Raw genomic sequence first — 17,724 nt, forward strand, 5'->3', positions numbered from 1 at the left:
TGACATTAGTTAAAGTTACAAAATGTGACATGTATTTATATGGTATTGTATTACTGCTGAAGATATCCACTGCAGTCAATGTGCCCCCATCACAAGTGATAAATAAAGGTCGTGGGTTGGTTGTGTAAGTCATTCTTAACACTGTATTGTTAAGTAGTTCTGTATCTTCATCATGTTTTATAATGCTGTTGATTAGATATCAGTTGGATTTTCTTATGATGTGTTTATTGTTCTCATTATCTTTACAGCTTCTTGGTGCTCGACATCTACCCAAACCTGGCAGGAGTATAGTTTGCCCTTTTGTAGAAGTAGAACTGTGTGGAACTGAGAACGAGAATAAGAAGTTCAAAACAGTAGTGATAAGTAAGTGTGCGTGTGTGTGTGTTTGTGTGTAAAATGTTGACCGGAGGTCACCGGTTACGGTTATTGGCTTAGTACAAAGAGGAGAAGAGTCAATTCTCTCTTAACTCTCAATTCGCTTTATTCACGTCGTTAGATCATACGCTTATACGTCTGGTTAGATATAGACATGCAGTTTGCACCAGGTTATACAGTTTTATACCCAAACTAGGATCTAAACGCACACCCACTAGGTTTCTCTGACACTCCCTGAGTGGTCACAGAATATAAAGGCTAATACCCGAAAAGGAGAGCTGACGCTGGCCAGGCGTTCCATTCTCACTCTCTCTACATCCCTGACATAGGTTCTTCCACTTCCGCGATGGTTGTTCTCCGGAGTCTTCGCTCTGGCTCCACGCCCCAGATTCTTCATTCTTATTCCGAATCTTATCTCTTCAAGCTGTGCTGTCTCTCTCTCCCTTTGGTTTAGGCTTGCTAGCCTAGTCTGTGTCTTCTCCTCATTGGCTCTGTCCCAAGGACTTAGGTAGCATTACCTCATTACTCCTTTTCTAAATAAGGACTTGTGTCTTATCACATCTCCTTTGTCTTTCACAAAACTTAGCTAATTCAAACTGGTTCCAGCCAGCTCAGGCCAGCGACTGAACTCAGGTTACTTCAGTTCAAAAGTTGCTTTTGCCTGTGTGTCAGCAGTTCGGAATAAACTCAGTAGTTTCTGCATCCCCTGGCCAACAAACTTATGTGGAGCAGAATGGAAATTATTTTAGTAATGAACACATGAAAGAGCAACTGTTCAAACTTTTGTGTTTATTTCCCATTCACTCCTGAAAAACTTGTCTTGAAGTTTTGATAAATTAACATCAATATTTAATTAGTCCTGATTGATTTTTAAAAACTTGCCTAATTTTCTCCAATCTCAGCAGGGGCTGATTTCCATAGGCAGTGGTAGCCCTTTGGCACTTTGTCCAATTGGCCACCTTAATGTGTGAACCTGAACAATGAGTGTGTGCAGGCTTTTCAACTGTGGTGGTGTAAGGGGCAGCATCATTGCTGAGCCCAAACCTGTTGTCTCCCAATGTCCATATAAATGTACCTTCCAGCAGGAGTCACTAGACGGCAACCTGGAGCGGGAACCTTGGCAGATTTCTTTTTTCCCCTCCCTAACCCAGGAGTGTTTCTAGTCAATTGTAGCCCTCCCAAACTGCTGCTCAAACTGAGATCAGCTAACTCAGCACAGATTGGGAATTGAACCTGTGACCTTATGATAGCTTAGTGCTACATCAGATAGTGTCTTTACCAAATCAGTCATGATACAATTCTTCCTGGTGATATGGATACATTAATAGATAACAAAAAAAAACTGCAAACGTGGAAATGCACAACAGGTCAGTCAGAATCTGAATTAATATTTTTGCTTTCAGGTTTTGACAGAGTGTGCTGAGATTGTATAATCGTGTAAATACCTTGCTGTGATTTTATATATATATATATATATATATTCTAATAGCAAGCAAAACTGAATGCAAACCTCAAATCTCAACAACAGAGTTTAAACTGGTGGATAGCAAAGATATAGCTTCTACAATGCAGAAATAATTTGGTTTAATTATTACAAGTTATTTCTGTAATCTTTATCTACTTGTAAAAATATGAAAATTAATATGCTGTGATATATAAAACGAGGCAGGAATAATATAGAAGTTTTATACCTTGACAAAAGTGTCTTGTGAATCTTAAGTGATTTAAATCTTGTGCTTGTTTTTATTTCAGATGATAATGGCCTTAACCCAGTTTGGTCAGGAGCAACTGAAGAAGCCAGTGAGGAATTTTTCATCCAAGATCCCTCTTTAGCTTTTCTCCGATTTGTTGTGTTTGAAGAGGACATGTTCAGTGATCCTAACTTTTTAGCTCATGCCACTTTTCCCGTCAAAGGAATCAAAACTGGTTAGTTTAACAGATCAGAAACTCGGTGGAAACGAATCTTGTATATTAGGCAGCATAACAAGGTTTAGCCAGATACAACTAGGACAAAGACCGATACCTTGCTAAGTTGATCCTGGGAGCAGAGGAAGGCTTGGAGAATTTGTACTCAGTTTCTAATAGGCAGGCCAGAGGTTTCCTGATGCATGCTCCAAGAGTCTTGACTTTTATCTAGGTGATTGTTAATTCTATATTTTAATGAAGGGAAAGGGCTCCACAGGAATAACAAATTATGCGTGTCAATTTACTACTGGTGTTGACTGAAAATGTGCCCCCCAGCTCTGACCCCTTGGCGTTTGCAGCGTCAATGGGAGGACACCGCATTTGCATGGGGACAGCAGGTACCCCCACCGCTATAGGCACAACTCAGGCACCCATCTGCCCCATGTTGCCAGAAACTCTGGCATCTGACTACCATCTAGGGGGTTTCCAGGCCTCCCCACAGGATTCTCAGTCTTGTGTATAAGGGCGACGATTCTTACATTTTTATATTAAAAAACTGCTCATCTCCAGAGGTCAAGGCAGCTTCCCCAGCTTGGACATCACCATTGGTGAGGCCCACCTCCACCCTTCTGGAGGCCTGCATGGTTCATCTCATGGGAGTCTCTGCCTCCAGTGTTATACTGGTTCCCTTAGAGACCAGGGAAGTGGGAAACCCCAGCATAGGGGTTCCACCACTTCTGTGTAAATGGCCTTATAAGGGGCAAGTGGAGGTTCTGCCCCAGACAAGGCTGAGCAGGTATTCCCAATTAAGGTCCCCATATCTCTGAGTACCTTTTTTTCAAACCATTCTGCCGGACTCATGCTGGCCAAGGCAATTGTCCCATTTGAATTTACAAAGCATGTTGCAGCTGTTAGAAAGTTGCCCCAGTCATGCTGTTGTAGATGATTTATAGCACAGCCATATCTTTACAATGTTATAAAAGATGAATTCTGGCATTCAGTCTGTTGATCTTAATGGGTTTTGGACTGAACTGAATTGAAAAGCTAGAGAGAGGTTTTTCAGTAGCCTGACAAATCAAATGATATTACACCACTTGCACAGCCTGCTTGACCAATCGCTGCAGGTGCCAATCTGTGGTCAGACTCATTTTTATGGTTTACTTTTCAAAGATTATCATAAAAGGTAGATATATATCTTTACAATATGTGTCATTGAGTGTTTTAATTGATTGTTTTGGTGTCTAAATTTTGAAAGTATGCAGATTTAAGCCATTAGTGCAATGAAAACCATTCTTATTTGTTTTCAGTGTGGTATTGATGAATTTTATAATTAATTTATATAATGAATTGTGAAGTTGTATATTTGTCAGGAGTCCAAGTTATATTTAGGCTTAGAACAACAATCACCAAAATGTCTCAAGGGCACTGTGTGGCTGGAGTATCATTTGCAGTTTCAGTGAAGTATCCCTTTAATGTTTGAGACAAATACAATTCTGGTTAATTGTAGTTTATGTACAGCATGCACAAGCATCAACAGTGAATACAGTAATGCTTTAAATTTTGTAATGAGGAACAAACTGGCATCTGCTGGTTATAATATCTGACATGGTTTTTAGTCATCTATATGTGAATGAAGCATTTCAATTTGATTCTGAAGATGTATAGATAAGCCTTACCACTGCCTCTGGTATGGTGAACATAGTCAATTCAGTGACCAGAATCTTCTATTAATATAAAACGACCTCTGAAACATTTGCACATATTTATAGCTAAATGCAAATCTTCCATTGTTCATATCACAGGAAAGGAAGATGAAATCATATTCGCCTAGCCTTTAATGGCAACGATTTATCTTTATTGTATATACTGTATTCATCAAATTAACAGACTAGTAATACATTTAATTAACAGTCTCCATCACAGTGATTGTCAGCGGCCACAAAATCACACTACACATATTCTAATGTCTTCATACCTTCACCACACCTAGAACCAGTATTACACATTATTACAATTGTGCTGTCTTTCAACTTGTTATTCATGTTCACCACAAAGTGCAGTTTCCGTAGACATCCCCATGTCTCCTATGATCCAAACTTACATCTCTATGCATGATGTGAGTGGAACTTCTATGCCACAGGATTAACCATTAACTTTTTACTACTACAATTTACATTAGAGATTGCATGGACTGTTTACAGTGTACTCCTGTGCACTCCAAAAGGTGGAGAACACCACATTGTCAGACCGTATCATGCAAGTTAAAACTAGTTATCGGTTTATTTATAAGGTTTCCAATTACACAGAAGCAAAAAAGAATACAGTGAATAATCAGGATTACAGTGCTTGACTTGAACAACAAAATGTGTTAGAAAATAATAAAAAGTTCAAAGTCTTAATGCCATTTACAGAGTCTTTTTAAATGAGTAGTTGAAGGAATGTAACATGGACGCTTTTGACTCATGGAGGTTTTTCCTTTGCTGTAGGCAGGTAAATAAGCAGAAAATTAGAAAGTTGGAGAATGGGGAAAACCAGCAGCACTTACACTATTCAAAGCATGTTGCAACACTTAAGAATAAAGCAGTTCTTTCCTACTGGACTAGCAACCATGTTATTAATCAATTTTACCATTCATCTGGCTCTCACTTGCACTTTTCTGATGGATGGATTGATTGACACCTGACTTGTATATTAAACAACTTGGCTGTTCTTAAATAGAAAGTTTGTTACCAATGTGAGACTATAAGCTCCCATGCATTAATGTCTCAAAACTATGAGAAGATTGTTGAAGCAATTAACTTGTAAGTATAGGCAATCAATAGTACTATAGACACCCGGCTGGCCATCACCCCAAAACCCATGGCTGTCTCTGGAGAGATTTGTGTATTGTCTCATTTCCCCCACAAAAAGATGAAATAATTCATTTCCAAAGGCAGCTAAAAGAGTTCTATTTCAAATTCACAACATCTTGGCCTTCATAAAATTTCATATGAAAAATATATTAGAAATTTAAAATATGAAGCAGGATGAGGTTCTACTCCCATCGCACACATTAACACTCACCTGAATTAGTTTGCAAAGAGTCTTGGTGTAAAATCAGTTTGTCAGTGTAATTGAAATGTTAGTGTAATCAGGAGTTTGAATGTTTATTTAGTAAATGCTTATTTTCCATACTTTCTCCAGGTTTCAGATCTGTTCCTCTTAAAAATGGTTACAGCGAAGACCTTGAATTAGCAGCTCTTCTTATCCAGTGTGAAGTGAACCAATTGGGGGTAAATAATGTGTATTTTTGGAACTCAAGTTATTTGCTTAATGAATGTTAACTTTTAACCTATTGCTTGAAGCAGTTATTACTGAGAACATGAATACACTTCTGCATTTTCCAGATAAGACAAAACCAAATAAGTGAAAGAAGAAAGAACTAGCATTTACATCGCACCTTTCACCACCTCAGGACACCCTAAAGCACTTCTTAGCCAATTAAGTACTTTTGAAGTGCAGTCGCTGTTGAATGTAGGGAAACGAGAGGGAGTGAAAGAGATGGAGGAGTAGATTTCCATCTTCGCTGCCTGGGCAGTATTCTGGCGAAGCAGATTGCACACCCCTTACAGAATCTGTCTGATTTTCATTCCACTCATTTCAATGGAATAAAAATCCAAACGGACTTTGTAAAGGGCCCACCAAATTACTGTTCAGACAGTGAAGACAGAAATCTACCCCAGAGAGATTCATACGTAAGAAATATAGTTGGATGGGGAGAGAGATGAAGTTCTGATACAAGACTTGCAATTTTCAAAGATTCCATGATCTAAAATTATATAATTAATATAGAATGGAAAAATGGGTAACCAGTATCAAAACCACAAGGTGTTCTTCAGAGACAGTGGAAAGATAACCACTAATTTATTGAACATGCTTACAGCCCATTAATATCATTGCTGCTATTGTTTTTCTCTGAATGAGAATGATAGTATTCCATGATTTGAGTATATTGCACATTATTGTGAAGTTTTACTTGCCCAAACAGTTAAAATATTTTGGTGTATAATCTGACATCCTGCTACCATTTACCCTTACCTGGTTGAAATGAGTGTGATTGCCTAGTCAACTCAGGGCTCCTGCATTGTTTGTGAAGTCCACGCCTAGTGGATCTACCACAAGGAGCAATGTGCTATTAGGCTAGAAATGACTATTGGCAACAGCACTGAACAAACACTAAATGCTATTGTATGACATTCATTTGTTCACTATTTTAACATGATGTGGAGATGCCGGTGATGGACTGGGGTTGACAATTGTAAACAATTTTACAACACCAAGTTATAGTCCAGCAATTTTATTTTAAATTCACAAGCTTTCGGAGACTTCCTCCTTCCTCAGGTAAACATCTACCTGAGGAAGGAGGAAGTCTCCGAAAGCTTGTGAATTTAAAATAAAATTGCTGGACTATAACTTGGTGTTGTAAAATTATTTTAACATGGGCATTATTTTAAATGGATCCACTAAAATAGTGGACAGAGGAATAGCATTTGTCCACAAATATTGTCAACTGTTGAGGTAAACTAGTAGATTTAGAGCTAAATTGTTCTGGGATCCACATACGTAAATTGTCCTTTTTACTTGTTTTTTCCTTTGAGAATTTCTCCTGCTTTATACTGCTACCACTTCATCAATACTCACTACTATATCTTTTTGTGTTGTGTCATTTTGTCTGTAACTGAGAAGGGTAATAGCCACATATATAAAAATCCAATAATTTGTTATTAAAAATACAAAAGCATTATAACATGTACATTAAGAAACAGTCAGAGTTCAATGAGAAACCCCTAATTGTCAGGTCAAAATATCCATAGTACAAGTTGGAAAGTAGCGAACCAATAGAAAAATAGGTAATTGAATTCGTTACAGATTAGTAGAAGATTGCAAGTAAAAGCTGAAGTTTCAATAGGTCAGAATTCATATTCCGGAACTGTCAAAATACAACCTCAAAGTGTTTTATTATTTGTCTCTTGCCTTATTCATTGAGTGAAACAACTACAGCAAATTTAGTACAGGAAAGTGGATTTATTTTCGCAGTATTGTTAATTTAGATCTCACTTTAGCCTGATGTGAATTCACCTTGTTCTTTTTTATCACTGCCAGCTCACTTGTCATTCCTTATCTGTTGCTTCTAAATGTTTCTTCCATTCTTTTTGTATACTTTCTACTTCTCTTGCCTTTTTTACGTGGTCTCAGAGCATCAAGTTAAGAACTGCAGATCTTGGAATATAAATTAATGAAAGCTTTGAAATTGTCAGAAAAGTGACACAATTCTTCTCAAAAATAACAAATTAGTTAAAGTGACCACCAGAATGCAAAGCCATATTTACCTGTATCTATAAAATATTAAAAATCCCATGTCTGCATGCACTTCCTGTTTACAGAACTTGACTTCTTGTCACATTTTTGTTACACTTTTTATGTCAACTTTTTCCCATTATATATTCCTATGCCCACATTTATAATAGGTTTTGCCTATGTAAACCTATGATTATGCAATCTAGCTACCGGATTTCCACAAATCTGTCAAACTGACTTGTGCAAAATGTTTCATCTACCAACTTGCAGTTAGGAGTGCCATAAAAATCCACAAGTAATACATCAGAGTATCTGTGATCAATGTCATTGGAGATCTAAGTCAGCTTCAGCTGCTTCATCAATGACCGTACCTCCATCATAAGGTCAGAAATGGGGATGTTCGTTGATGATTGCACAGTGTTCTGTTCCATTCGCAACCCCTCAGATAATGAAGCAGTCCGTGCCCGCATGCAGCAAGACCTGGACAACATCCAGGCTCGGGCTGAAAAGTGGCAAGTAACATTCGCGCCAGACAAGTGACAGGCAATGACCATCTCCAACAAGAGAGAGTCTAACCACCTCCCCTTGACATTCAACGGCATTACCATCGCCGAATTCCCTACCATCAACATCCTGGGGATCACCATTGACCAGAAACTTAACTGGACCAGTCACATAAATACTGTGGCTACAAGACCAGGTCAGAGGCTGGGTATTCTGACTCATCTCCTAACTCCCCAAAGCCTTTCTTCAAGGGACAAGTCAGGAGTGGGATGGAATACTCTCCACTTGCCTGGATGAATGCAGCTCCAACAACACTCAAGAAGCTCGACACCATCCAGGACAAAGCAGCCCGCTTGATTGGCGCCCCATCCATCACCCTAAACATTCACTCCCTTCACCACCGGCGCACCATGGCTGCAGTGTGTACCATCTACAGGATGCACTGCAGCAACTCGTCAAGGCTTCTTCGACAGCACCTCCCAAACTCACGACCTCTACCACCTAGAAGGACAAGGGCAGCAGGTACATGGGAACAACACCACCTGCACGTTCCCCTCCAAGTCCCACACCATCCCGACTTGGAAATATATCACCGTTCCTTCATCCTCGCTTGCATTAAAATCCTGGAACTCCCTTCCTAACGGCACTGTGGGAGAACTTTCACCACACGGACTGCAGCGGTTCAAGAAGGCAGCTCACCACCACCTTCTCAAGGGCAATTAGGGATGGACAATAAATGCTGCCCTTGCCAGCGATGCTCACATCCCATGAATGAGTTTTAAAAAAAAATTGAAGATGAAAGACTTAAATTGTCATATACAGCATCAAATGTATTTTGTCATTCATTCTTACATACAAAATACTTGGCAAGTCAAGACCAGAGATTTCTTTGTGACAGCTGTCACCTTACCACTTGACAGGAGCTTGTAAAGTGAAGACCGTTTCTTCCTCTAGAGAAAATGCACTATTGGGAAATGATCCACCTAAAAGGCCACGTAGACATTCAACTAAGATGCAGTCTTAGACCAATGGAATAGGGTTATTGATACTATTGTGCTGTCCCACAACCAAATCCTTGAAAAGATACCATATGACTTTTAGCCAGATTAAACTCATCTCCCATTTAAAAAAAACATTTTATTTTATCATTACAGGAAGGTGAAGAAGAACTTTACTCCTCTCGTCAGCAGTTACGGCAGCGGCCAGTTGAAGGGTTATATGATACCACCCCAATTAGACAACGGACATTAGATGGATTATATAGTAGCAGTGCACCCCGTCAGCGACAATTTGACCCGATGTTATATGATTCCTACACATCGCAAGCCTGCAGGAGGGAGCAGCTTCCAGAAGTTCCAAAGAGAAGGTAGGTATACGAAATCTATAATTCTTCAAAGTTTCTGGGAAACTAAATAAAAAGGGGATTGTAGATATCGCACAGATTTCAATAGGTGTTGTGGGCGTTTTTAGCTTGTTGCACTTGGCGTTAATGGGGCAGTAACAGCCTCAAAATGGGTTTGGTAGGCTTACCGCCCCATTAGCCTCAGTGATGCGGCAGGCGCCATTTTCAAAAGGGCCTACCACTGAGTGCCCAAAGTGGCTGCCTGTTTCAAGCGGTAGGCCCCTTTTAATATCCCAGGACCCCGATTGCCATTTTAGGTTGGAACAGGTCAGAGCATGTGTCCTGTATGCTCTGATCAGCTCCACGGTTGATAGAGCTGAAGAGGCCCAGCAAAGGTAAGTTTGAAATTATTTTTGTGGGGTGTGGAGGAAAAGGAGTGCTCCTCCAGGCCCCACAAAAATAATCTGGGCAGCTGCCGCCTCTGGACACCCGCTCTGCAATCGCAATCCCTCCCCCCCCCTGCACTTACCTTGTTGTCGGCCAGAGCGCCCGATATTGGCAGCACTAACCCAGCGAGATGGATCAGGGTGCCAGTTTGGCACTCTGTTCCCTTGATGCAATGAGGCTGAGGCCTCAAAATCATGGACACCTCATTCCCACAGTTATGGGCGACTGTCTGGTGCACTCCACCGATCGGGTGCCCAAAAGTCAAAATCTTTATCAATCTACTAAACCTCACATCTAATTCAAACCTACCAAACACGAAACCTCCTTAATTGACTTAATAACGGAATAAGGTACTGCTTATATTTAAATAGGCAAATAGAGGTTGACGTTTTTGTCCAATCTACATGACAGAGAACCCAACAAAGTTGTAAGACACATGTACAGTGTGAAGATTCAAAACTGTAAACTTGTCTTTGAACAACTTCCTACTTGCAGAGCAGCATTGGAGTGGAAATACTTCACAGAGCAGCACGCTGTTCTGATCAACCCTTCTTACTAGAAGGTCAGGCTAGTAGCATGAGATGCTACAAAAAGGACAGTTTTAGAAACAACACTGTTGGGAGATGCTACACCCTACAAGCCAGTAGGGCATGGGCATGTGGAACTGTATTTATGGCCCATCTAACAATTTCGTTTAAATGCTACTAAATAACTGTTCAGAGTAGGGCAAAATACTCTGTTCTGTGATTTGTCATCTATAACTTTGTTTACATTAACTTCAGTTACATTATAAATAAAAAGGTGTGTAGATATTAATACACCTTTTATATCTATAATATATACTGCTAACTTAGTTACATGTAATTTTAACTTAATATTTTCTCAGATTTCACCCTGATATTTTCCCCTGTATATTGATTGTAAATGCATTTAAGGATTTGTTAATCTATAAACAGATTACAAACAGTGGGGGGAAAATTCGATAGGGGTCGTTTTTGGGCGCAGGTAGCGTGATGTGCTATTACCCCGTGCCTAAAATGGCACCTGCACAGGCAGGACATCAGTTTGGACCCAGCCAAGGGCTTACCTGTAATCAACGGTCCTTTCCAGACCTTGCACATGGAATAAATGCAATTCGCACTTTCCACCACCAGAGACAGCTCAGTCTCTTAAAGGGAGGATGTTTCTTAGAAATCTCTTAAAGGTAGCTGGTACCTGTTATTTGCTGAAAATAACAGTCTACTGTCTGCATGAAGTGTGAACGGAGATCAGATGACGCACACGTAAAACACAGGTCCCATCCCTATGTTTACACATTGATGAGTCATGTTAAAACATTGAATAAAGGTTGCGCACTACTAAATCCCACATCCTCCAATCTGCATGCCAGACCTCACCAATCTGCCGATCTGAGTTGGTACCAGGCCTGCTGGAGTGCATGCACCAAGGTTCTCTGCTGATGTACTAGAGACCTTGGGTGCAAGAAGTGGGCAGAAGGAGGGACATCCTATATCCGCAGTGGTGGGGGTGGGGGGGGACAAGAGGCCCTCCAGACATATACTCAAAAGGCAGTGGGAGGCAGCGGGGGACGAAGTCAATGCCAGGCGCATCATGAACATGGATGCAGTGCAGGAAGCGGTTCAATGCTTTGACATGAGTAGTCAAGATGAGTGAGGTCAACTGTCAGGTGGCGTCTCCTACCAACTGCACCACGCATTACACACCCCATCCCCCACATACCAACAAACTCTTTCCATCAGTACTCGACTCTGCCAATCAGATGCTTCCTCTCACACTTACACATTACCACTGTTGCAAGCCACCCACAGGCCACACACACTGGCAGCTATTCAACCATGACAGCCCACATCACCCAGACACATGTCCCGCTTTCTTGCAGGAGAAGGTGGCATTTAGCCCGTTGAGCCTGTTCCACCATTCATTGAGATCATGGTGGACCTGTGACCTAACTCCATATACCCGCCTTAGCCCCATATCCCTTAATACCTTTGGTTCACAGAAATCTATCAATCTCAGATTTAACATTCACAAGTGAGCTAGCACCAACTGCCGTCTGCAGAAGAGCGTTCCAAACGTCTCCCACCCTTTGTGTGTAGAAGCATTTCCTAACTTCACTCCTGCACGTCCTGGCTCTAAATGTTAGGCTATGTCCCCACGTCCTAGTATTGAAGTTTAGGAGACCTCCAAAAACAGTTACAAATGTCTTGGCAGCCAGAAGCAATAATCCAGCCGCTAACCTGTAAATCCTGCATGGCCCCTTTAAATAGTGCTGGTGGAGGGTCCTCCAGGCACTCTAAGACACGTTCAGATGGTCGGGGTTAAGACTGTGCGTTGAGTTGAGTGTTAAGCCCCAAAATGATGTCTATCACTTTAACTCAACATTGCACAATGATTGAAGCCATTTTCTCCCTACTTTACATGATTCCAGCGTTCATTATCTGCGCCTGCGCAAACTCCTGTACCAAGGTGGTATCTGGCGCACATCATGCTGGAAACGTGCGTGTGCGTCCAAGACACCATCTTGGATGTCGGAGAGGCCATGTAGTGCCGAAACAACGGGCGGTATACGGCCCAATTTAGCGCCCAGTGCACTTACGTTTGTTAAAGCTAACATGCAGAGGGAAATACCAGGCTTAGTTTTATCCTGTACTTCTCAATATTATTATTTTTGTTTATGTGCAAAGTTGCAAAGCGCAATTACATCAAAGCAAAAGTTTGCAATAAGTTTGACATAACTGGCTAATCTGTGGGCTATTAAATGGTGTAGCCAAATGGAAAGGCTTTAGGCAATCTGAATGGGAGTCCAGCAATGCGAAAGGCAGTCTCCTCTTCAATCTTTCATCATCCTCAACTTGTTCCGCACAAGTAGAATTGACTATCCAAGTTTTCTACATACAGTCTGTATCACCACAATAGGATTTCACTGCACCCTCACACATCACAGTTTTGTGGTGCAGTAAAGTTTGCCATTCAGATGAGGAAAACATTAAGATCTCAAATTTGGAGGGATAAAAATACTAGTGTCATTTTTGGGGTACAAAACTGTTACAGTGGGAATTTTGAATTAACTTTATGTTTGATTCTTTGCAAGCCTTTTAAGGTAATGAGTTGTCAAAGCCCAAGTTGAATAATTAATAAAGAGCTTTTCTGGTATTTTCTTTTTTCAGAGGTAAGGACAAGGAAAAGAGACCTGGTAATAGCAGCAAATTTTATACATAAAGGACGACTGTCTTTGCCACCCATGATGCCAGCATGAATGTCATATTGTATATCAAAAAATATGATTACTGTAAAGGATCAGCAAATTTTGAAATCAGTGGTCAATAACAGACCAATAAATTTAGTGAATCTATTGCACTATAACTAGTTATTATTTCTGTCAGGTAATTAGGATCATGAATTATAGTGAAAAGCATTGACTATCTTCCTACTTGCATTAAGATCATTCTTTTTCTCACCTGATTAAATAGCCTATTGACCCCAAAGGCTTTCAAATATATCTGTCCTCCACTAGTCAATCAATTAAAAGATATCACATTCAATGTTAAGGAAAAGCTCATGGGATTTAGTGTAACTGCAGAATCAAATAGAGTGCAGTGCAATCCCCTCATGAAATGGCTTTTGTTTCTTTCAGGTCAATGCTTTACTTTTGTGAAGTTGAGTTGATTTATCAAATTTGAACACAGGTAACATTAAACAATAAGACAGAACCCAAGATTTCAAAGTTATTGCTGATTACTCATGGGATTTAAATATTAAAGCAAAATTAAATAAATTGCTTTACCGAGATCAGAATAAATCTGAAGGATCGATACTAACTTAATGCATCATGTGTCAAGTAGCAGGTTCACACAAAATTGAATATCCTTTACTGTTAGGATTACCATCTTTTGCCAATTCCAAAACTGGAGGGGAAAGGATGGGGCAAGATGTGGGAGGGGCATGACGTGGGATCATGACCTGAGTTCATATATTTGCTTATAATGAGAATTAACTGAAAGCTTTGATAGCTCATGCTATCATATCATATGATACAGAAAAATTACTTTTGGTGCCTTGTTTAACATGTTAGAAGTTTTCTGAAGAGAAAGAGGAATGCCCAGTACAAAACCAGAGAAGTGGCAACCCAACTAACTGTTAACACACTTGCTTTTATTCATTAAAATGTTATCTAAGCTTCAAGACTAGACACAGCTCAATGTGAAATATGGACAGAATTAGTTTGGCCACAGATAATGCAATAAGACTGCAGTACATGTGTACAATACTGTAGCATACTAAAAACTCAGTCAGTTCATGATTTCATCAATGTAGGAAATAGACTACAGTCCCATAAGACATAATTTATCTTCAAAATTATGGTCAGCATCTCAGTTATTGCCAAGTAATGCATTACATGGCTTAGAGATTAATTCTTTATTAAACTGATTGCATCATAGGATTGAGGTGGAAATTGAAAGTACTATACACAGCATGCTGTGTAGTTTACACCAGCCATTTCAAAAGGTTCAATGTTTCAAGTAAATAGAGTCAAGAAAACCAACTGCCTTTTTGTATTTACAAGCCTGCGTGTACATATTAGTTTATATCATCACGCTGAATCATAAAAGATTTTTTTCCTTTACAATGAAGCATTTTAAAAAGGAAGGTTTTATTTTTTTCTATTTGTGTGGCTTCACTTATGCTGCCATGCAAAACTTCAATTTCCCCTTGCCATCAACATTACTGTCTGGTATAAATGTACTTCGAATTGCCTGGATGTCAATTTTGTGCAGTTAACCTGTGATGGAATAAGGCACATAGATTATCCACCATAGAAAGGGTTTTTGGTTAATTTATTCAACTTCAAAAATAATTTTTAAATTTTGCCTTCCTTTACCTAATGCTGAAAATGTTTTCTGTTAATCTGATATGGACAGTGGTCCGTTTGCAGCTTGTAATGTATTTTCTGATAAACATTGTTACAATTTCTCTCCGAATGGCATTAAAAGTCCAGCACTATTTTGGAATTAGTCCCGCCATCTTGGAATTGGGAGCATGAGCAGGGAAGAAAAAAAACTGCAGCAGTTAATTGCAACTCCAGTAGTTTTCCTGGCTCAACACACACTGGCTTGTCTCCTCCCATGAGCCTGTGTGACAGCTCCAAAAACGTCAAGCTAATTGGTGACACTTTCTTTGCGCTACCACTGGGAATAGACCCCATTTGTACACTGCGACTAGTATTTGCACCAGCCTGCCAGGAGAAAACTGCAGTGCAAGTATTTAAGAAAACTGGATTTTATATCTTCAACAGGCACAAAAAGGGAAATTATTTTCTAGAAAAATCTGAATCACATTCGGGGAAGAATTGCTGAGGTTTCTCTATATGTAGTGTAATCATATATACATTCTTTTTAAATGCATTTACAGTGTCACTACACATAGCCATCAGTGCAATTATTTCCACAATATATATTTGCCAAATTGCTTTCATTATGAACATAATGCTTCTAAGTTATTTGCTAATTATTTGTCCCGTGCACATTTTACTTATAAATGTGCTGTGTAATTTTTTTGTGAATGTATTTTTTCCCCTCTTATAAGAACTTTAAATCCAAACTATGGCAATGAAATCCAATTAATGTAGTGGAAAATGTTAAATGTATGTAGAATTCTTACATATTTGCAAATTTATAGAAAATATGTTAGCTAGTTACTTTCATGTATTTTGTTATTTTTCACATTAGAAATAAAATTAACAAAAAAAGTGACATTTTAAGGGTGATAGTAGTTTGAGATATGTTATGTAAATTTCATTGGCTGTTCAGTACTGACATGAAGTGTGCCAAGTTGATGTAGGAGAAACTGTGATATGTTCTTTTCTTGTTTTAAGCTAAATTTAATGTAAGGAGAGCAAAGCCAAACATCTCTAACACGCCTTTTCCAAAGTCTGCCATTTAATTCCTTATAAATGTAGAAATCAATGTTAAACATAAAACAGAAAATACATTATAATTTTCCTTTTTTCTTAATTCTCTTTTTTAAAAAATGTTTTCTTGAACAGTGTTCTGAATACATTTGGCATATACTGTAACTGTTTTAAATCATTTTTAATTCTGCAAATAATGCCTTTGAATTATGAGGTAGTATCTGTTCCAGCATTTCAAAACTAGAACTAAGAATCACACTATACCCCCTTTTTGATTTTACTAATAGGGATGAACAAAAACTGATGAATTTTCGCCTCCTTTTGGGTCTGACTTTTCAAAATGCCGTGTTTTGGATCATTCCCAACAGAAATTAATGTGGAAAAACTTAATTTAAAGATTTGTTTTTTTCCTCTCCAATTTGAATAAATATTATTAATGTTAAGATCATGTTCTATTGAAATATAAACCGGTATGATTTTATCAAATATCATTCAAGTTAAATAGTGAGGAAATGGTTCACATTATGCAAAGTTCTAGACAAATGCAGTGTGCTCAGCGAGACAATACTATTTTAACCTTGTGTAGATATACCCACACGCACAGTAAATATTAGACTGTTGACTTTATAGGAATCCATTATACAAATACTGGTACATAACAAGGAAAAACTGCAATACAGGAAACCTGAAATAAAACTAAAAATGTTGGAAATACACAGCAGGCCAGTCAGCATCTGATAAAGGGCACACCCCAGAAACTGCATAACCTTTCTTTTTTCTTTACAAATACTGGCCTAGTGTGTATTTTCAGCAATTTCTGCTTTTCAATATAAATATACTGGTGATGTTTTCCCTTACTGTCCCGTTTTTCATTGTAATACTTTAAAAAGATGTTTTATTTTAAGAATGCAGTTGAGGTATAAAAACTGCCAGTGAAGAGCATTTGGTTAAAAAAAAAGAGGGCTAGTTACTTGGTTTTAAAACAGAATGCCTTTGAACTGCTCAGAGGAAATTGTCTAATAGCTGTATTTATATTTTTCTTCATTTTGCTTTTAGACTATTATCTGTAACTTCAATTAATGTCGTTTTCTGGTTATGATGTTTTAACAGTTAAATTTAGAATGGGCTATTTCTTCTACTAATAGATTAAGCATTCTATACGTTTCACATTTTTCTATTAAGAAATAATAAAAAATCTTTACAGAATGAGGAGAGGGTAGGTGGACAAACAATTTTGATTTCGCAAATGGTAATTATTTCTGAACTAGTGAGCCATGTTACTTTTTAATTCCATAAGGATAGTTGGTTTTCTAAAACTGGATAATACATTTGAATATTATGGGTACAGTCAAACGATGCTAAAGTGATTCTGAAAATCATTTCCGACAGAAGACACGAATCCTAGCTTTTTATGCTGGATAGAATCAATTCAGTAGGTTTACTTTGTAGCCGTGGAAATGTAAGTAGTTGTAACTTATCTTAAAAAAAGTGAAATTAATACAATCTAAAGGAAACTTAGCAGTTCTGAACATTTTGTGGATTTTGCTTTTTGTCAATTATTTAACGTGTGCAAATAAAGAAACATTCATATATTGATGTGTCTGTTTTAAAGTATGTTTATGAAGCATTCTAAATATTTATTGCTAAAATGTTTACAGTTGCAAATATTAATTTGTGCTGATATTTGTCAAATATTAACAACCTTACTGGACTAGTAATCCAGAGGCCTGGTTAAATAATCTGGAGTCATGAGTTCAAATCCCGCCATGGCAGCTGGGGAATTTAAATTCAATTAATTAAATAAAATCTGGAATTAAAAAATTAATGGTGGCCATACTACTGGATTGTCATAAAAACCCATCTGGTTCACTAATGTCCTTTAGGG

At 38.5% G+C, this 17,724-nt stretch overlaps 1 protein-coding gene across 1 annotated transcript in view; it reads left to right on the forward strand.

Moving 5' to 3' along the window:
- Positions 1 to 17,417, forward strand: part of LOC137333765 (1-phosphatidylinositol 4,5-bisphosphate phosphodiesterase gamma-2-like) — a 159,356-nt gene extending 141,939 nt beyond the window's left edge. The window contains exons 28-32 of the mRNA XM_067998097.1: positions 249 to 363; positions 2,128 to 2,301; positions 5,464 to 5,552; positions 9,276 to 9,487; positions 13,099 to 17,417. Of these exons, the coding sequence (XP_067854198.1) occupies positions 249 to 363; positions 2,128 to 2,301; positions 5,464 to 5,552; positions 9,276 to 9,487; positions 13,099 to 13,150 (642 nt within the window). The 3' untranslated portion in view covers positions 13,151 to 17,417. The remainder of the gene's footprint in view (positions 1 to 248; positions 364 to 2,127; positions 2,302 to 5,463; positions 5,553 to 9,275; positions 9,488 to 13,098) is intronic.
- Positions 17,418 to 17,724: the final 307 nt, after the last annotated feature.

The sequence above is a fragment of the Heptranchias perlo genome, chromosome 16 (assembly GCF_035084215.1).
Source record: "Heptranchias perlo isolate sHepPer1 chromosome 16, sHepPer1.hap1, whole genome shotgun sequence".
NCBI lineage: Eukaryota > Metazoa > Chordata > Chondrichthyes > Hexanchiformes > Hexanchidae > Heptranchias > Heptranchias perlo.